Consider the following 22,515-nt stretch of genomic DNA (forward strand, 5'->3'; position numbering starts at 1 on the left):
GTATTAAGATTGTATGAATGTACAAATGAGTTACAATAAGAATACTAGAGCGCTGACTCCACACGCGCAATCTTTTGTACTGCCAGCAACATAACACAACAAACATACACACGTTATATGCACGTTATCGTCTAGGTGTATCTTCCCAACCGGTATGTCAGTGTATAAGCGTCATTCAAGTATTATGTAACACATTTTTTGGCAAAAATTGACACCCCCACCGCCCCGTAACACTCTGTAACACTTTTCCAAACCCCCTCTAAATGTTATGTAACTCTAGAACTACCCCCACCCCCCGGGCCAAACATCAACAATTTTAATAAAATCAGATGAACAACATTAAGTATCAGGATAAATGTCCTCCACTACAAATTTGTCCTACACTACAAATTTGCAGAATTGATATTGAATTTTTATTCGTTACGAATTTTTACAGTAGTATTTTTCATTTGGGAAACAATTTGCTTGTTTCTCCATGTCCTCCACTGGTAATCTTTTGATAGTCACTATCGCTGTGTTCACGGACATATAGAGATTAACATGATAAAATACCTTCAAATTAGTCTACTAGGACGTAAGAAAGCTCCCACCCCACACTTTTATCTAGTATATAACATCGCATTGTCACGGCTGTTTTTGGTCTATCATGTCGTGATATAATCGAATGCAAATGTGGTTTTTCAATATTTAACCTGCTCTGGTGAATAATTGAATGCAATTTAACACCGCATTTAAAGGCAATTCATCCATTCGTTCGTTTCATTATTATTTTCTATTTATTGCAATTTCAGTGTTCAAAACCAAGACTAGTTGGCCATCAGGCGTCGTCGAGCGATGGGAATGCCGCTTTGTCGGTTACGATATAGGGGAATTATCACACTGTTTAGCCTTATGACCATCTATATATATTACTGTGTAATCCAGCTAGCAATTGATGTGTATGACGAAGACAAGTTCTATCAAGTGAGAAAAAATAATGTGCGGAACTTACGGACACCATCAGTAGCTTTTAATCAATCGAAGGTGCACAATTCAACCAACGATGGGAATTTGACTACAGTTGAAAATATAGCACACCAAGTAATTAACTGCACTCAGTGTGAGCATAAACAAGAATTTTCATGTAGAAATGTTTCTGATATTAGGATATTTTCAAGCCTTGGTCATGGCACAACGAAAGAGGTATTTCGCGGGAAGTACGATGGACGAGAAATGGCGGTCAAAATGGTGACTTCTAAAGTTTTGGACGTTAAAAAATGTCTGGAGAGGAAAATGTTTTGGAAACGAGAAGAGTGTTACCTATTAGCAAATTACAAGATTCTTAAGGAGATTTTATTTGTGCGGCAGTTACAGCACCCAAATATTCTACAGGTAGGCCTATGTCACTCTCCAGGTCATCTATTGCGCGCTTCACACAACAATCTATTACGCTACTGTGACAAACATGTGTTGGCTTGGTGTGGGCCTATTTATATATTTTTAATAGTCTGACTGCTCGGGGACTTAATCCCCCTTGTCGCCGCGCTGGCGCCGCCACTTCAAATAAATTAAACTTACAGTATTTATCTTATATAAAAGTATAGGCCTATCTCACTCTAACCAATTCATCGTTATATTTTACTCTTCCAGTCGATAGGTTATTGTGTTCGAAATGAGATAACTTCAGGTCGAGTTGTGGACCATGGTGTCATCTCCGTTACAGAGCTAGGAAAAACATTTAATCTAAACAAGTACAGCAGACTACCATGGGAACAGAAAATGAAGGTAACGACATACATACAATCATATAATTTCATTATTTTTTAAATCAAATAAATATTCTAAACAATTTTAAATGCTAATGCCCCAAATAATACAAGCTACAGTATTCTAATTGCTTAATCATGAATTGGTCTAAGTTCCAATGGAGCTTTGACCAATAGGCCTATATAAGCATATCAAACAATCATTCAATCAATCACCATCAGGGCAGGAATGGCGCCAGCGGGGGGATTTGGGCCAGGACCCCACCTCCAGGAGAGGCCCCCCCCCCCGGGAGAAAAACCACAAGGAGAAAAAAAAATTATATGTATTTTGTACATATTAGCAGACCCTAAAATCGATTAAATAAGCCTTTGAAACCCCTAAATTGTCAACATTTTCGGACTAGGGTACTTTCGAAACATTTTAAGCGACGCTCGACCACGCCCACTTTGCTCTCGTCGGGGGAATTGGCCCTCCGTCGGGCAAAACTTGGTGCCACCCCTGCATCAGCTGGGGCCAATCCAGATAGCACGGGGCTACCCCCACCCCAGAAAGAAAGAGAGAAGAGGAGAAGAAAGTCCATAAAGAGGGGAGCACGGTACCGTAGGCCTACTAAAAAACAAGCGCATTTTCGTTTTAAATTCCATGTACCATTAACACTATATAAATTTACTTTGCCTATTGTAGGTCACACCTTATTGATCACTTTCTCTTCGGGTCGTCTCACTATTATAGTTAGGCTTGAATATATCAACATAAAGACGGTTAAGTGACCAAATTGATTGATCTTTTTGATAAAGTGCCACTTAGATACCTCGAATTTATTTTCTCAGAAACACGATACTATGATAACGTATGAGGTATAGTGGGATTTATGTAGCGCATATAATACCAAAGTATCTAAATAAGGCAAATCTAAATCAAATGACCATCGTTAAGCTTGGTCAAATCAATTATAACAAAAACGTTTATCATCAAAATCCGAAGTTTTATTGATATAATTTTAACATGTTATGTATAATGCGTTTACATATAGGCACATAGGCCTATTAATAATAGGCATACCGGTCATGTATTTGATTCTTTATATTTATTGATGTTTTAGGAAAATTAATAGAAAATGTACCCTATTGTAAAAAGCGTCGTATTAGTGTTGGGTATTAGTGAGAGGGTCCTCTCCGGGACTCATTTGGGCTTGGAACTGGGCGTTGGACCAAGAAAGCACACAGGTGTTTCACAACTGTTTAAAGCTCCATTAAAGGGGCCCTGGGCCTAGAAAAGTACCGTATTGTAATGGCGTAAGTAGTAGATACTGGGTAGACAGGCCTAGTAGTAAGAGGGGCTTCAGCTCCGTGGCCTATCCTTGGCCATGGACTGAGACTGGGGCCCCAGGAAAGCACACAGGCGTTACGCCACTGTTGAGGATCAGTAGTAAAGTCCCCCCCCCCACACTCGAGAGATCACTGGCGACGCCACTGCTGTTGTCTCGATTTACAAGTAAGCCTATTCCTTGTTTTACTACTATATACAATAGATTGTATGATAGTTTTACTACTATCATACAATCTTATTGTTAAGCACATTGGGTTATTTTGTGTAAGGCGCTATATAAATCTTATTTATTATTATTATTATTATTATTATTATTATTATTATTATTATTATTATTATTATTATTATTATTATTATTCCACTCTAAAATTATTATTATTAGTATCATCATTATTATTATTAGAGCTACACGTCAGTCTGAGATTTCGTTCCATTGTTAGAGATATTCAATTTAGAGTATTCTTCCTACAAAAGAATGTACAGTAAATTAACATCGTTAAACCCTAGCATATCGATTTTATATGCTTAGGTTTATTACCGGTACTTTAGGTCATATTAATAACAAACGCAAGTTCTTTTGCTGTTTATGACAATACTGTAATTGTCATGACACGAAAACGTGTCTGAAAATTTAGTTGGGCCCGGGCCGGCAGCCCACAACACTCCCCCTCCCCCAATTTACTCCACCACTGGATATAGCATGATATGGGCCTATGTCCTACAGTCGCTTTCAAAGAAACATTATGTTGCCCTGGTGGGGCTGAGATACTATTTTAAAAAAATGTATGATCATGGCACGTCTAGATGGCCGATTAAAATGGATGATTAAAATTGTGAATATGATTTCAAAATTTTCTTATGGCAAATTTCTGGGTCGAAAACCGAAACAAATGTATGCACCCTGTCTCTTACCCCCACTGAATATGATATGATATGCCCTGCAGTCGATTTCAGAGCACATGTTTATGTATCAACTTTTTGGTGGGTGCTAGATCGAGGAACCAATGTGTACTTCGGGGCCCCTAGGGTCGGTGGTCCTGCGGAGAGAGCGTATAGGCGCTACGCCACTCCTTGCAATCGACGTAACAACTGGTTTATCTATAGTAGAACACAAATGTTATAACTCTCGCCAAACCCTGTGAAAGTGGTGGGTAATTATGTCAGGATCTGTTTTAGTCAGAAACGCAAGTTCATATTGAGGTATATTGTAATTGATGACTCGAAAACGTGTGTTAAATCTATAAAGCTTGCAGCATCGACGTTATTGTCGACTTATCCAGCAAACACGACATGTTGTCATAACATTCCTTGAAACTCTGTGGAAGGTTTCATGTCAGGAAAAACTGTTGATTTAGTCAGAAACTGCGTTGTAAATGATGTGGCTCTACAAAAACGTTATGAAAACCAAATAAGGTTATTAAAATAACCTTATTATAATGAAACTGTTAGCTGAGTATTTTTATAAGTTTACAAAGTTATTATGGTGACACAAAAAAAAAATTAAAAAAGACGATGTCGTGGGTGGGGGAGATAACAGGCCTAAGTAAATTATTTTAGTGTGTATGAAAGTCAGTTATCTATTGTGTTAGGAGAAATTGTTAGGAGCTACCACGAAAAAATGTATTCTATCAATTTAATATGTAGGCCTATTTGTATACAAGTTTTAAAACAGTATGAATGTATTTTAAAATAATAATATTAATTATTTTATTGAGACGATAAACCCTCATTAATTTATTTAATTTGCTTTCAATCAAACTGTCTACATTAAAAAACTAATAAAATGTTACATTGAACTAAAGTATTTAAGGAGAGTAAGCGAACTATCAATTAATCATTGTCGGGTCATTTGCTCTTTTTTATTCTAGAAACTTGTAAAATAATTAAATTGAAACTATATGTTCCTTTTTATTTCCACCATAGACCACAATCGAACTGCTGGATTTACTAGACTATTTCGCGCATTCTCCGATCGGCTCGCTGATCATGACCGACATAAAAACGTCACAGTTTCTCGTCGTCGGGGACAAGGTTAAACTAGGAGATATGGACGACGTCTCCAGCGAGGAAAAGAAATGTGAAACTAGCAAGGATTGTTACCTGGACAACAGAAACTATGGTACGCACGTTCTAATGTTCACGAGTTTGTTTAAGACAATAGGGCCATGCAGATGCACACAAACACATTGCAACAGCTTTTTTTTTTCTTGCTGATGTAATGCCCTACTGTAATTAGATTGTGACCTTCCATCTCCCCCCCCCCCACCAACCCCCCCACAAAACCACAATTTATAGGGGAGAAAAGCAATTATAGGTCTGTGTGTTTGTATAGACTCTAAAATCGATTAAAACCCATAGCCACAAGCTCATCGCTTTAAATTGACTGAAGCATAGGTCGTCCGAAGATTGCCACTATTTTGAAGAAAAAGGGCATAAAAACCCGCAAAATTATTATAGTTTTTGGTGGCATCAGCCCTGGACCACTTCCGAAGGGGACATCACCCCTACCCCGCCGGGGAAATCCTGGCGACCCCCAGCTACGAATTATTTAAATTTGACTGAAGCATTCTAATGAGGTCAGCATTCGTCCAAAGATTGCCACCGTTTAGAAAAAAAAGGCATAAAACCTCAAAAACATGTTTTAAATGATTTAATTAATTAATATTTGATACAGTAATTAGAGATATAATCGAGACTCCTGCCACCGGCACGGAGGCCTTTTGTAGCACCCCAGGCCCGCCATGGTTGTGCCTAAGGTAAGAAAAATTATGATTATGGCGCCAAGATCCAAGGGGGATAGCCGGAAATGACACTCTCGGACTTACAATTTGAATAAATTTTTTTTTGTTCTCATTTTTTTTTCTTTCAAATTTTGAAAAATTTAGGGTTGGGGGCCGGGCCGGCTGCCCCTCCCCCTTGAATCAGCGACTGCAGCTATGCGATTTAGGTTAGTGACACCAATTGCAACATATGCCTACACGCATCCATCGTATATAAGAATCAACAGTTAAAATCAATACAACACCTTGAAACCAATTCATTTTCTAGTGTTAACTATGGATTTGAACTATCATAAATTATTCTCACATTAGTTACCATGACAACACCGCATAATATTGCCACGTGAATTTGGAAAGGGTAAAATTAAAAAGATCTAACTGTTTAAGTGATGAAAGTGTATGCCTAACGCGACAAATCGATGAATACATTACCACGTTTGGCAGTCTATTGTTTAGTTTCAATAGGTTTGGCAGTCATTTTTTTTATTGCGTTGCTAAGTTATTATCATTATGAGAACCAAGACAAATAGGCCTAAGTAAGAAACGAGTTGGTTTTTGAATTGCTATCGTATACAGTAATTATAGGTCTGAAAAAATAATCAGTATACAGGCTTGTTTTTAAAGTCCTTAGTATTCCTGTTTTATTTTTTTTTGTGTTTTTTTGTGTTTCAAGTGGCTTAATTTATTATCGTAACATTAAAAAAGGCCCTTTTTTAAATGTGGTCATGTAGAACTATCAATCAAATAGGCCTATATAAAAAAAATCTACTGATTGGAAACAATTATTAACCTAATGGTTATTAGAATAATAGGTATTATTGTATTATTATTACAAAGTCCTTTAATATTTATTTGATTACAATTATGCGTCTGCTAATTGGCGAGATAATAATTCTCTTCCTAATTTCCAATAAAATAATCAACTCCATTAATATTAATAATATAGTATCAGTAGCAGCAGCAGTGGCAATAGTACAGTAAGTGGTAAATAATAATATGGGTACTAATAATAATAATATTAGGCCCTACTAACATTTCTTATTTCAATAATGGACCTAAAACAATAACAGCAACAACATCAATAAAAACAAGCACAACAACAACAGTAATACTGTAACAGTAATAAGATGATTTAATAAGATAATACGCTGGACAACAGATACATCAAACAGACCCATATAGCCAGGGGTTCTATGGTGTGGCCGAACCCCATTTTGGAACGAACCCCTGGCCATCCAAGCTAGGTTTTCCCCTACATCGTCAAAAGAATGATTACATTTGCAAGAAAATGCTTTATGTAGGCCTATGCAGGAACAAATAACAATAATAATAATAATAATACCAAAAAGGTAATAATTATTAATAATAGTATAATAACATTAAAATAATAACATATAAAACATATTATTAACATTTATAATTATATTTTTGATAAGATACTGAAATAATTGTTTTTTAAAATTTACTTACTGTGGCGGTAACTCTTTTAATTCATCGGTTAAATTATTCCATTTTTTCCCTTGATAACATTGTTGCCCCACACTTGTGCATTTTATTTGAGGACAACATAGACGAGCCATGATTTTGAAAAGATGGGGGGGGGGTGGGGAGCCGTTATGCGAGGTACTTGGGACCCTGGGAAGCAGCCCCTGAACATTTTTAGGACTGTTTTGAGAGGATAAAGTGAAAATTGCAATAGACGTTAATAAATAATATTATAAAATAAATGACAGCAGCACTTTTGAGACTAACAATATAGACTTTTTATTCATTTAAATAATAATTATTAGTAAGCCTAAAAATAATTATATAATAACTCAACATTGGCTGATCCAGGAGTTCGAAAAAGAGGTGACCCAGGACAGGACTTGAATTCGCCATTGCTAAAAACATTATTTATCCAAAATAGTCATAATCACGAAAAATAGGCATAAAAAAACCAGATCACATCCTAAAAACAAATGTATGCACCCTCGCCTCGGCATTCACTAAGCCATACTCTGAGTCAGGTGCCGACTCCATGGAGTTTAATGTCATACCCAGGGAAGGCGTAGGTCTGTTCTGGAAGGTGGAGGAGGTGGGACATTTCGTGAGTCGACACCCTTCTCAGACCCATCATGGTTGGGGCTGAGGTGCGAAAATTCGAGGATATAGTACCTCTCCAGATGGCCAGAAATGACAATTAGTAAAATTCATCATCATCACATCACCATTATATAAATATCATAATGAAGCAAAACAAATTTCTCATGATGATCTTTTATCAAGGATTTTCGGCAACCATAAAGATTTGTCTTTGAATATGTACTTTACATACTTCAAAGCTGTGATTTCACAAACACAACAGCCCCAGTGGTGAGAAAATGTGAGGAAATAGTATCTCTAAATAGCCGGAAATGACACTTTTATATAGTATATCATCATCACATTACCATATATATAATCAAAATGAAGCGCCAACAAATTTCTCATGATCTTTTATCAGGGATCTACTTAATATCCAGGACAACTTTTTTTTAGGCCTAGGTCTAACTATAGATTACTAAGCTTTTAACTATACTATATGATCAAGAGATCACAACTTTCTTTTTCGCCTTTAGCACAATTTTCACTTCATAATATTATTAATATTATTATCTAATATCAATATCACCATCATCATCATCATCATCATCATTATTAACAAAACTTCATAAAAGCATGCAAAAGGCTAAAAACCAAACTGAACTATACAATATCACATTTCTGTATCGTAAAGACCTGGCCTTTGATTTATGGATGTAAGATTTTGAAAAATCACATTTAGGCTCATGTGTTATAATTATAGTAGGGCCAGGCCCATATGTATAATGTGTGCTGATGCATATTTAAATATTTTAGAAGTATTCATTTTGAGTGATCCCAGGAAAGAATTTGTATTGTCTATCAAGAACAAGCTTTAAAATTTGAACACACTGTACAAGGGGGGGGGGGGGGGGCGGGGCCCCCACCCCCCCCCCACCGCTCCCCCGGGATACGTCCCTGAGGACAGATGTTAGTTCGATATCTAGTGCTATAGTTGTGTAATGATTCAAATATCTTAAATAAGTTGTTAAATGATACAGGCAATTGACTTATGATATTGATACATAGGCACACATTAATAAAGATAAAAATATTTAATGTTTGAGTAATAATAAACAAAGGATATGAAGGCCAAATGACAAATATTCATTTGGCCACGTAATAGTGTACAAAGTGGGTTAGAAGTTAGAGAATTAACTTGTTTCTGTCTATTTTTACAGGTATTCAGTGTGTGGGGAACATATGTAGAGGGATTAATTCCAAATTCAACTTACATTATTTTAACAAGAAGATATTTAGCCTAATTCTAAAAACAGCACCATCGAAATCTCTGACGGATGAAACCACTAGCGCGTTAAATCGTATTAAACATCCGAATTCAACGGCCGTCCAGATCAAACAGTCCCTTCAACGAATCTTGCTAAAAGCAACCAATCCATGACAGTACAAGCAAACGCTACAGAATAACACAGGTTTAATTTCGGTTGTACACTGATTTCAATTAAAAACTAGTGACCTACTCAGCTGGTTTGATAAAGACATGTTATTTTCCCGGCGGCCTATTCGAAAAAAAAAAAAAAAAAACTCCTAGAAACTTAGCGATCAAGAAGGAGCCATGCAGAATAATGCGAAACTTAGGAGAAATCTAAAGAACAGAATAACAGCAACAGGAATAAAGGGACTAGGCCCCGTCTATTTGGTTCATTGATAAATCAGTCACATTGGTGTCTACAAGTAGGCCTACTGCCGGTAATTGGTCTAACCATGGAGGAAATATATTCTAACTATGGTCTAACCGAAATGGAGGAGTTAGACTTGCTATACCTGGAATTGAAGTATCGTGTAGTGATGATTTGTGGTGATTCAACACACTACTAACAGGGCGAAGTTTTCTGGTACTTACTTGGCCATTGTGTAATTTAATACAGTTCCAACTCAGAGTGAAACATTCCAATATATATTTTTTTAATAACTATTTGAATTTATAATAACTGTTTATGCGTTTTTATTATATATTTTTTAACAAATAATTATTAATTTATGTGCATATTAATATCAGTTTTATAGCGAGGCTTTCAATGACCTTATAAAAGCGTAGAATTTCTTATGTGGTTAGAATAGTGTAAAATCTATTGTTAAAAATCACTCACAGTACTTCACCTTTTTTTGCTATCAGAAATATAACGATATGGCAATTATTTTGTCGTAGTGAATGTGTAGCATGGTGGTTAATATCAGGTTAAATTACCTCAGCCCCAGCCATGGTATGGCTGAGGTGGGTGTCGACTCAGGATTGTCCCCCACACCTTTCAAAACTGATCTGCGCCCTTAAGTTGTTAATGCCTGGGTTCAAATCCTGTCACACCAGGGTTTTATTTCTATGGCTAAAGTACATTTCAAGCCTCACAACGAGTTCAGACCATCATGATATTAAGTGCAGGTGGAGCCTGGTTTGGCCGCGGGTGCGGTCCTCGACGAGGGCACAAGTTAAACGTCGCTCATAATTCCTCAGAGGTGCCCAGAAGGATTCTATTACAATTTAGCGATTTTAAAGGCTTATTTATTTGACTGTAAGTAATCCTCAACAATTAATATGTAATATATTATTAGGCCTATACAATTGTGTATAATTTCCTTTCCGACGAATTGTATGTTTTGTCCCGAATTGGTTGTTAATTGAGGGTGGTGGGGTAGCTCTCCCCGCGAACTCCGCACAATAGCGCCACCCCTGATATTATTCTGATAAGATGAAGGGGTCGTCATCAGCTACATAATGCAAGGTTTTACAAAATGCAAGCCATTTCAACATTTTGCAGCTGTGTTTTTGAAATTTTGAATTTAAATAAGACAAAATATACAATATAAATTATAACTTTATGAATAAGGCTTTATATAATGAACGCCCACCTAATTATTTTTATAGAACATATTTATTAAAGCATTCCTTGTAATATATATTTAAATATGTATTAATTATTTGAATAGCTATGAATACTCTATAAGCAAAGCAGTCTGTTATCTCTCCTCAAGGTGGAAGATAAGCTTCAATTCATTAATTTTTATTGCTACATTCGCCATCAAAGGCTATTATTTCATTTTATTTCATTTATTCATTCGACCAATGCACATTTACAAAAGGTACAGTACAACAAAAATTTTGTTCAAGGACAGCTTAAGCAAAATTTTACTATACACACTGAGAGTCAGCTGCTCCATAACATCCACCCACAAAGGGATTACAAATACAAATAACAAAATAACACGTATGGCTAAAGGAACTAGGTATGGGTGGAGTCAGGGCCGTATCTAGGATTGTCATTAGTGGTGTGAGTGGGTGGGGGATGTGTGTGAATGGAACAACTGTTTTATAATATATACGGTACTATTCCTGGTAGGATCAAGGGGCGGAACCGGTTGGATCGCAGTCGATTTACCATTAATTTCAATGCGATATTGCTGGTTAATGCTAAGATTCCTTCTCAAATTCCTGGATCCGCCACTGGCTGGTGAACCAGAATGAATAGCAACATTTTTAGTCACCAATCAAGCAAGCTCGGCAGTCTACTGCAGGGCCGGCGGAACGTTTTTCAAAGTGGGGGGCCCACTTATAAGATAAATGGGAATATGAATCATGCAGATCTGGAATCAAACCTAGGTGGTGGTGGTAAACATTTTTCCCAAAAACGAAAGGGGATCCGGGGGTCCTCCCCCTGGAAAATTTTGATTTCTAGATGGCGGGAAATTACCTTTCTCGACTTTTGAGCTAGATGTCTAATGACTATGTTCTTCAAAATTCAAGGTCCCCCCCACCCCTCTTGAAAATAATCAGATAAACTTTCTCATTCTTATTACAGTAAATTGACCGGTTATGTGTGTATACATACATATAAAAAAATTAGTAGTTGCATACGTATTCTGTTTTCATTTTCAATGAATCGATAAGGTCCAAAGAAAAAAGGGGGGTGGGTCCGGGGTTCTCCCCCGGGAAAATTTTGATTCCTAGAAGGCGGGAAATGAGTTTCCCGACTTCTGAGGTGTCTTTTATTTACTTTTATGTTCTTCAAAATTCAAGGTATTCCCCTCTTGAAAATTATTATGATGAATAAATGAACCCAAAGAGAAACGGGAGGTTCGGTTCTCCCCGGGGAAATGTTGATTTCTAAATGCCTTCCCGACTTCTGAAGTAACTTTTAGCGACTTTAATTTAAGTTCTTCAAAGTTCAGCGTTTTCCCCTCTTGAAAACGGTCAGTTAATTTTTTTCCATTGTTTACAGCAGATAGGCATACACAGGGCCGTCGGAACCGCACAGCCTTTTTTTCTCAATCCTATCACAGGTCTCCCTCCATACCACCAATTAAAAATCCTTTTTGGGACCAGGGTTTTTAGTGGTCTTTAGCAGCTTTGGTCTCTAATTTGAATCAATAATTAAAGACCGGCTTTAAAAGTAGTCTCTAATATCTCTATTTAGAGGGGAATTAAGAAATGATATACCGGTAGTAAATGTAAGATGTTTGAATGGGTGTAGGGCCTACAGTTACTGTAAGATGTTATTATTATTATTAATGCTAAAACTATTTCCCTGTAGTCAAGTCCTGTGCATGGTGGTCTTTTGGTGTCGAATTCAAGTCCCACATCCGGGAGATCTGTTTAAATGAATTTTCTTACCACAACCAAATTTTGCTGTGCATGGTGATAACCATTAATGATTGGTACTAACTGCTGCGCAGACAATTGATATTACAGTTTCAAAACTTGTTAAAGCATGCAAATATCATCATGAATCTGCGGGAGATGGTTTATTTCGGGGAAAAATATGCTGGAGTTCTTCCTGCCAGTTTCTAGGAGACCACATTTCAACTTTATTGACAATCCTTAATTTCAATATTTAAGATTGATTTTGAAATTGTTTTGAAGTATAATATAAAATAACTATTATAACATTTTGGCAAAGGTATAATGGCCAAGCCGGCCCTGATTAGGCCTACTTCCAATATAAAAAATTGTAACCCTTAAATTAAAAGTGAAGGCATTAATTTTTCTAAAATTATGCATGTGCTATTTCCCGGCTGAGAAAAAAATGTGTTGCACCCTACCACCCACCCATGCCCACTCTTATTAAAACGGCCGGACACATTTGCAAAATGCTTCCGACGGCTATGATACATACATAAACAAAATTGAGTAGTTGCATACGATTTTTTTTCCCATGAATCCATAAATCCCAAAAAGAAAGGGGGGTTCGGGGGTCCTCCCCCTGGAAAATTTTGATTCCTAGAAGGCGGGGAATGAGCTTTTCCAAATTCTGAGGTGTCTTTTAATTACTTTTAAGTTCTTCAAAATTAAAGGCTTTCCCCTCTTGAAAATTATTATAATGAATCAATGGCCTCAAAGAGAAAAGAGAGGTTGGGGTTCTTCCCGGGAAAGTGTTGATTAAATGGTGGGAAATGAGCTTTCCCAACTTCTCAAGTAGCTAGGTGTCTAATGACTTTGTTCTCCAAAATTCAAGGTTTTCCCCCTCTTGAAAACGGTCAGGTAAATTAGTAGTTGCATACGTATTCTTTTTTCAATGAATCGATAAGCTCCAAAGAAAAGGGAGGTCCGGGGGTTCTCCCCCGGGAAAATTTTGATTCCTAAAAGGCGGGAAATATTTCCGACTTCTGAGGTGTCCTACTTTTAAGCTCTTCAAAATTCAAGGTTTCCTCTCTTGAAAACGGTCAGGTAAATTTTTCCACTTGTTATTACAATAAATAGGCCTTACATACATATAAAAAAATATTGAGTAGTTGCATATAATTTTTTTTTCGTAAATCGATAAATCCCAAATAGTCCGGAGGTTCTCCCCCGGGAAAATTTTGATTCCAGAAGACGGGAAATGAGCTTCCCGACTTCTGAGGTGTCTTTGAGTAATGTATTCAGTACGATAGCATGGCGTCAGGTAGGGCTAAACATCCTGACACAAGTGTGACACTTTAAATTTAAGGATGTCGATAGACAATCGATCAACAGGGATTAAGTACTTTGTCTCGATCATTATTTTAACCCGTCTATGCCATATGAGGGCGTGCGAGAAACTTTCATATTAGGAGGACAATTTTTACATTATTTCGGTATGTTCCATCCTCTCAATATGTAAGCCTAGTGGACACTTTTAAGTAGGCTGTATCTATTTCTGATGACTTTCTTCCCAACTAATTCCCCCTCCAGTCAAGGCCGCCGAAAGCGGGCGTGGGCCCCACGGCAGATTTGATTCATAACATCAAAGTTTACGCTTAGATGTGCTCAGAGAAGGACACAGATGGAGAGTCTATTTACCTGAGTCCCACCATGGTTGGGGGCTGAGGTAAGAAAATTTATGATTATGGCACCTTGGACGGCCGGAATGGCTCTCTCTTAGACTTAAAATTCGAGTAAAAAATTTTTTTTTGAAGGGTGGGGGGAGGTTCGTTTTCCCTTTTAATGCGCCACTAGTTTAACATTGCTTAATTGACAATCAAATTTCTATCAGGTCTTCGTATTTTATAGCTTAGGCCTATAGGCCTATGTATATTGACGATTTCCAGGGTCCAAGTCTTTGGTAAAATTATTAATTAATGACGCAAAAAATAATACTGTTTGATACATTGTAAATATTTCTAGAGATAGTAGAAGTCATGAAAACATTAATGAAAAAGAATTAAGCGATTAATTAAGCTTAATTACAAGTCTCGTGGGAAAACACATTAAATATACTGGATGAATGTATACGTTTAATAATTTTTATTATTTTTTTTTACCTAGTATCCCGGGCCCTTGTCGCCGGGACAGTTTCCCCATAAGCCTCGGCGCCACACTGCCTCCAGTACGAGACCACTTTGGGCCGACGTGAAAATGTGGGGTGGTATTGGGTTCGGTCTCCACTTCGATTAGCAGTACGATTGTTACTGGTTCTTGCTGGGCTACACTCCTCCTGGCCTCGCCTCCGATTTCTCTGTACTTGTTCAGCTATAGGTGGCGCACTTAGCGGACCCGTAACCACAAAGAGCTGTAACATGAAGATTGTTTATCTTTTTCATCACTGGCTTAGAATTCAGCATGGCAACTTTTGAAAACGTCCCAGTAGTTGATGTGCATAGCGATAATATTTCAATCATTTGGCCATCACTCTTATTGGCAGTACGATCTGCAAATTTTCTAGCCATTGACTTTGAGTTAAGTGGTCTTGGAAACCGTCGTAATCTGGTAACTCGGTAGGTACCACCAGCCCGTGCTGAAAGCCAAGTTTTAGCAAGCTAGACCTAGGCCTAGGCCCTTGTTGGAGGCCCTAGCCTAGCTTGCTAGCCCTGCGTTATACCAAGCTAGGGTGACTGAGGCTTATTTTAACAAAATAAACACTTTGTTCTATTTTAATTTAGGCCCCTTAACTTACTTATAAGTAATGCTATGCCTAGCCTAGCTAGGCCTAGTTAGTAGTAGTAGTACCTAGCTAGGCCGGTAGGCCTGGCCATTATTAGCCTATACTATAGCTAGCTAGGCCTAGACCTATAAACGGTTTCATCATCACGTATAGGCCTTTTTCACGCTGTGGTAGACATCTTCGATCAATGACAAACAATGCTGAGCAATCAAGTGTAACCAACAGAAATAACATAGCGTTTCGGCCATATTTTGGGAGGTCATGTTACTCAAAAAATCATATATCCTTAATGGAGGACCATGTCAACATATTTTTTTCTTTGAAATGTTCGCAAAGGATATATCTACATACTGTATGAATAAAAAAAAAATTGAAAATTTGTTTAGTCTGTCAAAACTGGAAAATAGAAAACTGATTTTGTACAGTGCATGTTGCTATTATTTCAATTAAGTTTTGAGAGACTAAACAAATTTTGTTGTTACTCATACAGTACTTAGATATATTCTTTTCAAAAAATTTAAAGAAAAAATTATGTCGATACGACCCTCCATTAAGGAGTTATGATTCTTTAAGTAACATGACTTCCGAAAATATGACCGGCACGCTAAATAATATTCGGTCGAACAGTGAAAATAATGGCAATGTGTGTGTTAACACTACACAAAATCAGTCTTCCATTTTCCAGTTAAGTTTTGACAGACTAAACAAATTTTCAAATTTTTGTTATTCATACAGTAGATATATCCTTTGCGAACATTTTAATGAAAAATTTATGTTGACACGACTCTCCGTTAAGGATTTTATGATTTTTTAAGTAACATGACCTCCGAAAATATGGTAGAAATGCTATGTTATTTCAATTGGTTAAGCTTCGCTGCTCAGCACTGCTTGTCACCAATCGAAGATGTCTACTGCAGCGTGAAAATGGCCTATTGGTTGGTTGGCATCCCTTGGAGCTCACTTGTATACCAACCTTATGGGGAGGGGGGGTGTGGTGCTACCTATTTGACTGAAAATTATTAGGGACTTGAACTACAATTTACCAAAACCTGGTGTCGGTTGAACTACTACCAAATTAAACTTGTACTGGTTCCTGATTGCGAATAAGACTGCGGCTCTGTCTGTTCGCGATCCTTACTGTTCGTGGCTATGTATCAATGGTAGGTTGAGCACAGAGGTTAGCAAAAATTCTTTGCTAACATCGTGTGAAAAATTATGCGACTTTGATATGGGATGGGGCAGGGAAATTAACTACCAAATTTACCTGGTATTTCCCACACTTGTGCTACTTAAGTCCTCGCAAATATACCCTATACAGGTACATCCTGAAACTCTTCCATAAATTCCCACACTTGTCCACCAAGTCCTCAAAAATACCCCCGTAAATGCGGCACCTACCCATATAGAAATATTTAAGATTGAGCCCCCCCCCCCCCCCGGGGTCGGCATCTTCATTATTAATTGCATGCATAAACACCTTCCTGGCGAGGTAGTTGGGCTACCTGTACATTAGTAGTAGTTAGGCTATACAGTATTTTCATTCCATTGATTGAAGATTGTTTTCCTGTAACGACCCACTAAGTTTCATGCCTCCATCTCTCACTCTTTTGTTTTAATTTAAGGTCTATGGACGATCGGTATAAGTTCATTAGTGATGTTGCAAAGACACGGTCAATTCTCGCAATTGGTCTTGCATGCTTCAAGGCAAATGGCACTTCCTCCGACACACTTGGTTTACAGTTTCAAGTCCAGACATTCAACATCACAACCCTCTGCAATGAAGAATATGTTGTGGAGCCAGATGCTCTTCAGTTTCTTGTTAACCATGGATTTGATTTTAATAAGCAGTATTCAAAGGGAATGAATTACTCAAGAGGCGCAGACACGGTTTGTCAACCCTCAGTCTTAATAGATTTATGGTGGTGGGCATAGGGGTAGGCACTTGTCAGACAGGCCCAGCCCTACCTTTCATCAATCATAAGTCATCACGTCAGTCAGACCAGAAATATTTTTGTTGTTTAAAACTTTGATGAGCATCATATGCCCTTTGATGAGCATCATATTTTGTAGAACAGTTTTAAATAGCCATAATTTTTGGCAGCCAGGATGCCACCCCGTAGATACAACCCAGCAGTGATTTGGTCTTGGATTCCGCTGGCAGTGGTGTAACATACACAGCTGTTGCATGCCACCCCTCTCCACCTCCCCTCCCCCACAGTCACCTTCCCTGGAAATGTGAAACTATGCTCAGCTTATATCACCTTATTTTGCAAGGTGTCTTTATCATTGATCAGCCCCTCTTCCCCCTTGCCATTTCAAGACTCCTGGATACAGTAATTCAGCTTTGCCTCATAAATTAGTATGTATGCATATATATATATTGAGATTAAAGAGCGATCTTTGGACAAGAGCAATTCAAATAGACATATGGCAGAAGGGAAGCACAGAGCAGGATTTGATGCTTTTATGACCGGGTTTTCGTTTGCAACTTTTATAGGAAAATATGGAGTCTGGAAAGAAACTGAGGTAATGAATAATCAAATGAGTTTAGGGTCGCGCTTCCAAGTGGAAGACCTTACAAATCGATTGTACTTAAGTGGTAAATCTGTGCCGTTGTTGGTAGAAAAAAGTCATTTTTCTAAAACATCTAGCCATCACAGAGAGAAGTTTCAGAAGATTTGTCCTCCGACATTCAAGCATGTAACGCAAGTAGTTCTGGAATCTGTGGGATTAAGTTGATTGCTGTTGTGATACGGTAAAGTTGGGCATTACGACAAATACTGTAGAATTCAGTGGTGGTAATATGGAACACAATACAAATTGCATTATTTATCAGTATTTATTATAGACTTGGATAAGAAAATAGACCCATTTATATTTACATGAATGTACTTGTATATCAGTGCAGGCAGCATGAACATTTTTATTATTCGCTTTATACCAGAATTGCTTAGGGCTATTGGATGCACTGTATGAATTTGATGTTGCTGGCAAAATTTTTTCTTATTGTTTTATATCATGTTGCTGTTTAATTTTTTTATTCCTCTTAAAATAAAGCAAATGCTCACTGTTTTTACTGTTTTATGTGTTTATTAGGATGTTAGAATATTTGGCTATACAAAGACTATAAAATTCCAGTAACAGAACAATTGCATTTTCTAATAATAATTGCCTTCTTTTAGTTACATATTTTGCCAGTTCAAACTGACTATGCATATTACAGTAGGACGGGAAACCAGGTACAGATTTAGGGAGAGGGACAGTTCTCCTGGTTTTGCCACGGCTGTCTTTTTATGTACAAAAATAAATACAAAATATCATACTGAACACGATTCATACCATTTTTTCATTATTGGATACTTATTTATCTGCATAATTATATTACATCTCGGCCTACATTACAGGTGGGCAAAGTGCTGCCCGCTTGCCGTGTTACAAGCCTACTGATGGCCGTATGTGGACGCAGTGCGAATAGAAGACGGTCATGTTGTTTGCGTCAAAAATAGAGAGTATGTTGTGTCATTTGTGTCATGACTGAACCCACATATTTATACTGTAGTAACCAAATTATAACAGGCCGCATGCGGCCTGACAGCGATTTTTTTTGCGGCCCGCGAATACGAAATAAAAACCTTGTGTGCGGCCTGCCAAGCAGCATTGGCCAGAAAACATTGTTTTTACGGCCTGACACCGATCATGTAAAAAGTAATATTATATGTAAAAGCAGTGCTTGGAGGTTTAGAAGCGCACTGGAAAGATCAGTTTGAAAAGCAGTGCTTGGAGGTTTAGAAGCGCACTGGAAAGATCAGTTTGAATGCGGCCCTCGGTGTTAAATCAGAAGTTCGTCTTGGCCCTCCGACCGATTTTTATGCCCACCTGTGGCCGCAGTATATTAAATTGGTACCTCCTCTCCTCGTTTAATAAATCCTGTGTATTTTTCATTGAAAATGATATAATTGTATCTAGGTTTTTAATTTCCAATAAGAATGCTTTATAAAAACCCCTTTAGATTCCTAAATAGTACTTGATTATATTGTTAGATCATATTACCATTTTATATAATTACGTAAATCTACGTCTTTGATTATTACAGTATGTTCATTCTATTTGTACATACTGAACTGTACTATTATACAAATTGCTTATTATTCCAACTGCTGTCTCGACATACTTGTTTACTTAATTTCAAACAAATGAATAATTTAACTAAAGAATAATATTTTTTTTTTGTTAAAGACTTTCCCCGATGAAAATCTACAGAACAATAGCCTTACTCATATGCAATCATCTACAATACAAATTTTATCAATTATTAGTTCATATCGTATATCATAAACCCAGTAAAAGTCAAAGGGTGATGAGAATTACCATAAACCTGGTAGCTCCCACCTGCGTTCGTCAGCCATACTTCATCACCGACATTCAGTTGAACTGTTACTCCAGAGCTTAACTGATCATGTCCAGCAGGGTCACTACGATGTACAGATGTGAGCGCTCGCCCATTTAACCATATTTTAACCCACACAGGAGCAGCATTGTACGACAAGAAGCTAAACATGAAATAATACACACCGGAAATTCTACATGTAAATTTTCCGGTATTCTTATCAAAGTCGTCTCCAACATTAATCTCCATTGATGTGAATAAAATGGTCGATTCTGAAGTTGGTACGTGAGTGGTGCGTACTGCAGTAAACGCAGATTTACGGACTTGTGGCGCCTGCAATCCCGGTTCACCTTGTTCTCCTTTTGATCCAGTCTCTCCTTGAGGTCCTGGCTGCCCTCTTTGTCCAAGTGGACCTTGTTTACCAGGAGATCCGTCGCTTCCTTTATCACCTTTTAGACCCTCGTTTCCGGGTTCTCCCTTTTCACCTCTATCTCCTCTTTCACCTTTAATAAACTCACCCCTGTCACCCTTACTACCAGATGGTCCAGCTGGACCATATCCTCCAGGTGTTCCAGGAACTCCGGGGATCCCAGGTTGTCCAGATGGCCCATGACAGCACATATTACAAGTTTGAGGAACGTTTTGCTCAGGTGTTGTAGTCGTAGACAAGCTTTCTGGCAGGCAAGTTAGTAAGCTCAGGCCAATTAATAGTGCAAATGATGTCAAAGATGAATCCATACTTATTCTGAATAAAAAATAAAGAAATTTGTTCATTTTATTTTTTTTAAATTGTTTGGAAATGTATTATCTGCCTGGTTTAATCTAGCCATGCGAAATAAAATGTATGTCTTTTTTGCTGCCACACCGCAATTCCTAGATACGAAATTATGTAAAAAGCGCATTTACACAGTTCTTGAGAAAGACTCAGCATTTCGAAATACGGTATATGAATTTGGAAAGCATGAATACCTTATATTTTATTGTTCTGAATGTTTAACTTTGCAGAAACCAACATTATACAAATGTTCCTGGAGTGAGACGTCACGACCACTAATTAACTTTTACATACTATCTCAGTCAGCAACCATCTTAAATACACTGTTCAGAATTGAGCAAAACTGAAGTTTAGGTATGCCTACATCGCGAAAAGTCAGACGGCCCAGGGCCTAAAGATTTACCAACTCGCATCTTTATTTAGAATTTGATTTTAGGAGCTAATGTTATGGAAAGAATGACTATGTATCAAGTTTATCAAAGTGTTAGAAAAAGCTAAAATTTTGTTCCATAATGACATGTCTAGTATTAGTAGGTCTACTTCTGTGAAAAGTACTGTCGTTAACTTAAGACTCTAAAAGCTCAGATGTGGTAAGACACGCTATTCAACAACTGAATTTCTATGAAATATTTTGTATTTTATAATTAATGGGACTTTTTGTTTTATTAGATTAATCTGAGTCCCGATCACACGATTAGTAGTATTGTTTGCTTTTCATAACAAACGTGGGTTTCTATACCAAGATATAAAAAGTTGTTCTTACCTCAAATTTCGCAATGGTCTTCATGAAAAGACAAATAGCAATCGTCTGCCTGCTGAATAAATATGTTACTGTATGTCTTCATCGTTTATAACGTTTGTCATTGGCTAATAACTATAGCATCTGTTGCTGAACAAAGTCGTCTAATTTAAGGACTTGTGAAATATACTTTAACCATAGTTGCCAAGTTGGGAGTTAGCTACACCATGGTTGGGGCTAAAGTAATAATATTATGTTTAGCACCTCAAGAATGATCCAGAAATGTCATTGTCAGACTTAGGAACACAAAATAATCACATAAATGAGCCACTACTTTATTTCACTATGGATAGTCCGGTGAGCTACAATCATGAAATGACACTAACCATTGTCGTGTGCGCAACCTGAGTCATTGCATATACTAGGACACAAAATGATTAATACAATAATTCAATTAGACTTTGACATACATATTGTTTGAACTAGAGACTGACATAGGCCTACATCAGTTTGTAAACGTTACCGTACTGTACAGTAAACAGCAATGCACTCCGTTACACCCCTGTTTTGTGAATTTGTATTGGAAAAAGTATGAAAAAAAGGTGACTATTTTAGGGGGCTGGTGTGTGAACTTGAGAATATAGGAAACAAGGTGTGTAAGTATATATACATATATAGGCTATTATATACATACAAAATAAAACAAAATATAAAACAAAAAAGTAATAATAATAACAGTGCTCGAATCATACTAGAACTTTAATTTGCCAAATTCTTGCACAGTGCTCGAATTATTGCATCGAATGTTTCGAATACTCCTGTTGTCTTTGTCCACACTTGACATAGAACCTATTGAATATATGCATACAAAGGCCTATATCTGTCTCTTATACACATCTAGATGTGTATAAGAGACAGGTTGCTTTTTGCACCTGTTGATGTCCGGAAATGGCACTCTCAAACTTAGAATGATATTAATTTGAAAATGTTTTATTCCTTCATGAATAGTTACATCATCACGTGAGTTCAATCATTGTTTCAGTTTCAGTTTCATAGTGCAATCTTAGTCATTATAGACTAGGACACAATAATTTAAGCAGACTTTTCACTTTTAATTTCAATTTCAATTTATTAAAAAATCTTCAAAACGGAGAGATAAAATACATAACAAAACATTCACTTACTTAAGAATCAAACACATTATATGAAAATACATCAAAATAAAAGTTGAAATGAAACGATTAAGTTCAACACATAGAAAAACATCTTAATAAAATAATGAGCTGAGTATTAATTAGACA

General features: G+C 37.1%; 3 protein-coding genes across 4 annotated transcripts in view; 2 read left to right on the forward strand and 1 right to left on the reverse strand.

The window, feature by feature from the left end:
- Positions 1 to 9,536, forward strand: part of LOC117125065 (extracellular tyrosine-protein kinase PKDCC-like) — a 20,903-nt gene extending 11,367 nt beyond the window's left edge. For both annotated transcript variants that reach the window (XM_033271437.1, XM_033271438.1), the window contains exons 2-5: positions 792 to 1,371; positions 1,630 to 1,764; positions 4,999 to 5,194; positions 9,140 to 9,536. In XM_033271437.1, coding sequence (XP_033127328.1) covers positions 835 to 1,371; positions 1,630 to 1,764; positions 4,999 to 5,194; positions 9,140 to 9,360 — 1,089 coding nt within the window. In that variant the 5' untranslated portion in view covers positions 792 to 834 and the 3' untranslated portion in view covers positions 9,361 to 9,536. The remainder of the gene's footprint in view (positions 1 to 791; positions 1,372 to 1,629; positions 1,765 to 4,998; positions 5,195 to 9,139) is intronic.
- A 5,227-nt stretch (positions 9,537 to 14,763) lies between these two features.
- Positions 14,764 to 18,633, forward strand: LOC117125119 (target of EGR1 protein 1-like). Its single transcript, XM_033271517.1, has 3 exons — positions 14,764 to 15,146; positions 16,936 to 17,200; positions 17,699 to 18,633. Exons 1-3 carry the CDS (start codon positions 14,992 to 14,994, stop codon positions 18,050 to 18,052), a joined length of 774 nt encoding a protein of 257 aa, XP_033127408.1. The 5' UTR covers positions 14,764 to 14,991; the 3' UTR covers positions 18,053 to 18,633.
- The window catches only part of LOC117125120, a 28,508-nt gene continuing 24,376 nt past the window's right edge, over positions 18,384 to 22,515 (reverse strand). Inside the window, exon 7 of the mRNA XM_033271518.1 lies at positions 18,384 to 20,445. Coding sequence (XP_033127409.1) covers positions 19,626 to 20,445 — 820 coding nt within the window. The 3' untranslated portion in view covers positions 18,384 to 19,625. The remainder of the gene's footprint in view (positions 20,446 to 22,515) is intronic.

This window comes from Anneissia japonica, unplaced genomic scaffold, assembly GCF_011630105.1.
Source record: "Anneissia japonica isolate Jap-2015-1 unplaced genomic scaffold, ASM1163010v1 scaffold9_len2422644_cov172, whole genome shotgun sequence".
NCBI lineage: Eukaryota > Metazoa > Echinodermata > Crinoidea > Comatulida > Comatulidae > Anneissia > Anneissia japonica.